Genomic DNA, 7,007 nt, shown 5'->3' with positions numbered 1-7,007 from the left:
CTGCCTCTATTAGTGCCTTCCCTTTTTGCATTAAGAGTTTAAAAGCTTGTTTATCAAGTCTCCCTGACCAGATCAATTTTTAATTTTGTGGCAGTAACAATGTGTCACTGACCCTCTTATGGCACAAAGGGGGGGATTGTGGGAAGAATCCAGAGAAAGAAATATTTTGGAGTATATTAAAAAGGCAGAATATATTTCCTCAAAGGAATAATGGAGAAGATCTTTAAAAAGGCAGAAACCTCTCCACACGCACTCCCAGCCAGACAACTCAGCAGAAACCAGCTTTTAGAAATGCAGATGTAATAATCCATTCAGTAAGGCTGGAGCCTTCCAGCTAGAAACTGAAGAAACATAATAGGAAGACAAAGACCCTTAAAATCCACACACCCCACTCAAATTCTAAGGACAGGAAACCTAACAGGATTAACCCACAACCATCAGAATACCAGAAAGGCACACTCAGACTCGGGTCAAAGTACATGACACAGGAAATAGAAAGCTTCAAACAGGAACAATAAACAACCTCAAGAGCCCCAGAAGGTATAAAAACCCACTCCCCGCTACATGTGGTCACTCTTCTTTTTCCAGAGCCATCTTTCTGTTTGGCTCTCCTCTTCAATAAACTACAACCTTCTTTCTAAAGCAGTCTCCATGTTTTCTATTCCCAGCTTGGACTGGACCCTGATGAAGATTTTTCCTTCAACAAGCCCTAGAGATGTATATGGTCAAGGCATCCTTGTGTTCTGGTTAGGTGCAAGCGAGGATAGGGCCTGAAGTATAATTTCTTGGTCTTGGTTTAGAACATTATGTGATCTGTGGTTTCTTTCATCACAGTTAAGCAAATTCCACGAGTACCACAATGTCTGAACTAAGCCGCAGCCTGCTTGTGCTCTGACTGAATGCACTTCAGCACAGCCACATTGTGAAAACGCCATGCAAGTTACGCTTGGGCGGAGGACTTTTTCTTTTACAGCGCCATTTATAATGGGGCGGGTTGGCAGACAAGTACTCAAAAAAAAAAGAAAGAAAGAAAGAAAGAAAGAAAGTGCGAATAGGCGTCCAGTAGCTAGCTTGAACTTTGAACGACTTCTTTCTGTTGCCGGCGGTGCCGCCACCGCTTTCTAGGAGGAGCAAAAGACATCCAGCACTGCAACCAGGCGCCCCGGACTGGCCGCTCCAGGGCTTCCTGCACCGGCTGACTTAAGCGTCGGCAACCTCCTGTTGTCGCTTGAAGTGGGGGGGGGGGAAAGGAAGGGACACGGGCGGGAGAGATTCTTTCTTTCTCATCCGACCTAGAGACTCGGCACAGCAAGAGGAGGGAAGTTATGTCGGACCGTCGACTCTGAATGAAGAATTTTAAGGGGGAGTTGAAAGCGAGACAGACTTAGGGGCTGTATTAAGACCATAGATGGCTACGTAAGGAGAGTGGAAGGGAGGCGAATTCGGGGTGGAGCAGAAAACACGGGGTGGGTGGTGGGTGGGGGGAAGGCATTAGGAAATAAGCACCGAGGTACATGGTGCTTTAAAGGCAAGGGATTCCCGAGAGCTCCGTAGTTGTTGTTTTTTCCTCTCTCCTCTGAGGCGAGAGAGAGAGAGAGAGAGAGGAAAAAAAAACTTTTGCGGCGTAAATCTGACACCAGGTGTTCCTGTGAGGTGGCGCAGGAGGTCCTTGGGAGAGGCGAGGACAAGCTTGGCGTTTCCTCTCTCCCGATCCCCTTCCTCTTCTTCACCCCCTTCCCCGGCCTGCCTGCGATCTTAAGCGCGCGGCTTTTCTTTGCCTAGCCGAGCCTTCTTCCGCCCGCCCCGTTCCCGGGAGCGCCGAGGAGGTACGGCAGAAACACGTGAAGGCGAGAAGTAAAAAAAAAAACAAAACAAAACACCGAACCAAACCAACGCGGAGTTCCAGCCAGTAGAGGCTTGGCGGCGCGGCTGCCGAGGAACAGGAGAGCGCAAAGCCGAGGAGAAGAAGGTGGCGGTTTCCTCCCGAAGGGGGCTCCTTTTCTCCACCCCTTCCCCTGGGTCCGTGGGGGAGTCTCTCGTCTCCGAAGCTGACAGGTGCTCCTTCGAGCCCGCCGCTTCTCTCCCTCTCTCTCTCCCCCCCCCCCGCTTTCGTGAGGATTGTGGCGCCCTTGGGAAGCTGATCATGCTTTGAACCTTAGGAGAGGAGGAGGAGGAGGAGGAGGAGGAGGAGGAGGAGGGAGAAAACCCTGGAGACGGAGGAGAGAAAGACTGTAGCCGAGGAAAAAGTTTTGGATGGGATTATGTGGAAACTACCCAGCTCTTCTCCGCTGCCCGAGCAGGCTCGCTGCTGCTGCTGGTTTCTCACCAGCGGTGCAGTCTTCGCGGGCTGGTGGAGGTGGTGAAAACGACGACGCGGGGGGAGTACTTGAGCTGTCTGCAAGGACTGGGCGCGTGTGTTGTGCGTTAGAGAGTTTTCACCCCAGCCTACCCAAATGTTCCTCTTCGGGATCATCTCGCTGACACTTGTTCTGGTCAGCCAAAGGCCGGCGGTCCACGCCGAATCCAATCTAAGCAGCAAGTTCCAGCTCTCCAGTGCTAAAGAGCAAAACGGTAAGGCGTCTTTTTCGGCGGGGGTTTGTGCGTTTTGTGCTGTCTCAAAGGTACACAAAAGAGTCGGAGCAATCCGTGCCGGGGAAGGAGGAGTCGCTGAGAGAGGAAGGATTTTCCTTCTCTCCTGCTTTTTACAGAGCCTCAGGGGTTGGGCTGTTTGGTGGAGCTTCTGGGGTGATTTTTAAAAGTGCCTCTGGGCTTTCAGCCTGAGAAACCCCAGCCTGTGTCAGCCCCGGGCTGGCAGTTCTGTAAAGATCTCCCTTGCAACGCGCAACCTGGGAGGGATCAGATCGTTCCTTTCACCAGAAATGAGCCTTAAAAGATTGAAGCGAAAATGAATGGGACTTGGCAGGTCCGGGCTTCACGTTGTGTTTTTGTCACTCCGGGAAACTTGTCAGTCTCGTAAACTGAAACAGGATAAAGCTGAAAGGGCACCAATTAAGAAGTCAGAAATAGGAATAGATTAGGTCTCTTTCTTTCTCCCCTTCCCTCATTCTGAGTTTTTGCATGTGGGGGGGTTATGTTGTGTCTGATCTAATCACCCATTTTGTCGCCTCCATAAGTTTGGTCTGTGCAGCGTAGGCTAATGGAGGGTGAGTTCTGTTTTCAACAAGCTGGAAACAAGCCGATATGCATAGGAAGTGTGAATCACTTCAAAAAAGATTTCAAGTGTACCTGAAATGTTTAGAAAACTCTCAAATTAGGCTCCCTTGGGGTGGGTTGGGCAGTCTTGGAGAAAGACTCCTTTCATGTCTGGGTGTGTAATTTGCTTAGCCTCTGAATGTCATATGATTTACATTATTTAGATTTTTTTAAAGACTTTTCTCTTTGATCTTGTGTTACAAAGTCATTTAAAGGAACACTTTGCAAACAGGAATATTATATGCCACATGAAAACACATCATGAATAAGCCTAATTTAGGCTATCAAACACCCTGTTTTCCAGTGGTGGATGCTAATGTAAGGGGAAAAAATGTTTTAGTAGTTTCCTTCTGAGCTAGAAAGATGTGATTTCATCTCTGCACAAACTAGCCAAACAGGCAAAAATAAAAGGCAAAAATAAATAAATAAATCTTAAAATTACAGTAGGAAAAAATGAACACAGTACTGAATGAAGGTCTGCTTTGAACACATTAGAGCCCTGTATTTTCTGGAAAAAAAATCTTCCCTGATATATAGTAAATATTTTCTGGCAGAGAAAGAGAAATATACTGCCCCTCTTGATGGAAGTAAAAGAGTTTCATATTATTAGCAGATGGCACCTGCAGGCATCAAGAGACTATTGGTCAAAAACCAGTTCAGTCCCTAGCTAGTGTATTGCAGAGGTTTGGGGAAACAGATGAAAAGAATCAGGAACTGACATCTATATCTATTGAAAATTGACCACAGTGTAATATCTGTCCTTAATCAGAGGAAGGTACCTATCTTCTGCTCTTCTTTCATCTGTTAAATTTGGTAGAGGGAAGTAGTTTGTTTTTGGGGAATGAAGATTAGAGTTTCATCATATGTGTGTTATAAATCATTACTGAAATACATGCCTGAAAATCTAATCCTACTAATTGAAGTTGGTGCAATTCTTGGACTGAATTCCCATTGTCACCTGTATTTTACCCTTGCTTTCACATTTTACACAAAACAGGGATTATTGTTGGTTTAATTTGAAGTCTGTAATTCCATAAGAAATCTACAAAAACTTTTTGTATGTGGTTACTTACAGTATGCTGTTGTGTCACATACAAGTGCTTATCAGGAGTGGAGGAATGATAAAACTATTTAAAGAACTATTGTGGGCTAAATACATTAGTAAATATATTAGGCTAGATATAAACAAACATTGAGTCATAATGTGGTTTTGCTCTTTATGGAACAGCCACTGTGTGATTTGTAAATTGTGAATAGTGATTTAGTGTTTTGTGTGAACCTAGCAGCCAATTGTATGAATTTTGTGCAGTACTGCTAATCTACAGTTAATTTATCTATAATTTACTAAATCTGATTGCACTTCACATTATAGTATAAATTAACCTCACTGATTTGCTTTACACGATGGATTAAGCCACAGATCACTCAATTACTTTTTAATTCATCCAGTTTTAACAAACTGCCAGCCTTGGTGGAGCAGTGGGCTAATGCCTCCTTAAGTAACACCAGCTGCCTGCAATTAGTGCAGGTTCGCATCCCACCAGGCTCAAGGTTGACTCAGCCTTCCATCCTTCCGAGGTAGGTAAAATGAGGACCCAGATTGTTGGGGGCAATAAGCTGACTTTGTAATAATGCCGCTTGGGGTGTGTGTGTGAAAGCCCTAATAAGCAGGCATATACATAGAATGAAGGCTACTGCTAAGCTTGTAAGCCGCCCTGAGTCTTCGGAGAAGGGCGGGATATAAATGGAATTAAAATAAAAATAAAAATAAAATTAGAATGGTATTGCTCTGGATAGTGATTTTCAGTTAATAGGAATTTAATTTTGTTCATGGACAAATTCTGCTTGTATAATTAAATATGGGAATGCAATTATTTTACCAGAGGTTTGGCAGGATTTTCTTAAATTTTAAGGTAAATAATAAAAAACAACAATCCCATTTTATAATTATACTGCTTGCCAGTCAGGTTGTTTACCTGCATTGCGTATTGCTTTTATTATGGTTCTTTTTTTCTTCACTAGTGATGTGCAGTGCTATAGTCCAAGCACAAAATGTGCTTTGAAGAGATGTGGACATAGTATATCCATTGGCATTTTCTTAAAAAAACCTCCATCTTTTCCTGGTCACATATGGTATGAATGGACTCTCATGAAATATGTACTGTTTAGGATAAGGAGGTGCTGAAAGTGTAAATGTCCACTCTGAAATATCTTGGTGCAATCTGCTGGTGCTTCCTTAATCCCAGATATAGTAAGGGATATGGGAACACAGGGCTACTATGTGACAGGTGTGGTATGCATCCCCACAACCCTTCAAAGCCCTTTTTATGCTTTATATCTGAAGTGCTGCACATCCCTATTTGTCACATAGGCACATATTTTGATTTAAAATTGAAATAAAAATTATTTATTGAATATGAGATACATAAGAGATAGTGTGGTGAGATGATTAAGATGCTGGACTAAGAGCTGGAAGAGCCAGTTTCTAAATCCACTCAGCCATGCAAGTTTACGGGACTGTTTTGAGTGCTCCATACACTGCCTTAAATTCCTAAATGAAAAGTGGGATATAAAATAAATATGTATGGAATTTCATTCATCCTGGCTGAGCTAGTTTTAACCTGCTATAATTAGAATGATGTTTTTGCTCTGCTGCATACAGTATTAACCATTTTTGTGTGTGAATCAGTAACAGGATAAACAGGATGTAATTGCCAGTGAAAAGGTGCTCTGTGGGGAAACACATTTATGTATATAGTTATATAATCATAGTCATGTCAGATTTGCTTATTTATTTGTTCAGGGTCCTCTAGTTCAGTTATTGCCTTATTTACTTGGAAGCACACTCTACTGAGTTGTGGCATTTTTTCTGGAGAAAGTATGCCCAGAATGAAAGCTACAGAGCCAGATCTTAACTATAGGATCCAGGCCCGACTAATTAAAAATGTCACCTAATGGGTTCCAGAAAGCAGGCCTCCCTGTCATGGCTTCTGCCCTCTAGAACAGCTTTCCTTCCAAAATTTGTGCAATCTCTACCCTGGCTTGTTTAAGCAAGTCTTTAAAACTTGCTTCTATTTACTGGCCCTTAAGGAATGGAGCATAAATCCCTTGGGTAGGGTGATTTTGTGGTGCTGCTTAAAATAGTATTTCCAACTTCTTGTCCTCCAGAAATCTATTACCTTGGAATTCTTGGAGTTGTAATTTAAGACATTTTGCAAGCTACAGTGTTGCTGGGTTAAAACAGAAGTATTGAACTTGAAGTTGAGAATATCAGAAGTATTCTGTTTTATAAAGATACTGAAAGGATAGTTGGCTTGAGAAAGTCCACATTTAAAACTGTTATGTTGTTTACATCATAATGGATTAATTCCTTGTTTTGCATAATATTAACAAATAAGACTCAGTTTTGCAGGCAATAGTGTGGTTAAACCTCACTGACGTTTTAGGGATTTAAGAATCCTAACTATAAAAATGTCATGATAACTTAATAATCCTGAAATGGCAAAAAGAAGGTAGAGTAAAAACCAAGATTTATTTTGGGATAACATCAATTAGTGAAGTTGAACTAGATTAAATATATTAAAAGTCCTTAGGAAAAAGGACAAAGGCAGCATATAGATTTTTATGCAATAAACATATCGCAAGCATGTTTATGAACATTTGCTACTAACAGAGGCTCATCATCTTTTCCATGCTCTTGGAAAAATATAACCCTAGATGATAATGATGATGATGATGTTGTCCATTCAGTCAAGTCTGACTTGCCAATTCTGTGGGCCAGGTCTCCCTACATG

General features: G+C 42.6%; 1 protein-coding gene across 1 annotated transcript in view; it reads left to right on the top strand.

Moving 5' to 3' along the window:
- Window positions 1–2,359: 2,359 nt before the first annotated feature.
- PDGFC (platelet derived growth factor C) overlaps window positions 2,360–7,007 on the top strand; it is a 138,306-nt gene continuing 133,658 nt past the window's right edge. Inside the window, exon 1 of the mRNA XM_081332123.1 lies at window positions 2,360–2,571. Coding sequence (XP_081188249.1) covers window positions 2,454–2,571 — 118 coding nt within the window. The 5' untranslated portion in view covers window positions 2,360–2,453. The remainder of the gene's footprint in view (window positions 2,572–7,007) is intronic.

The sequence above is a fragment of the Vipera berus genome (assembly GCF_964194415.1).
Source record: "Vipera berus genome assembly, chromosome: 7".
NCBI classification, from domain to species: Eukaryota; Metazoa; Chordata; class Lepidosauria; order Squamata; family Viperidae; genus Vipera; species Vipera berus.
Note: the sequence above shows the minus strand (reverse complement) of the source record. Positions and strands in the feature narration are given on the sequence as shown.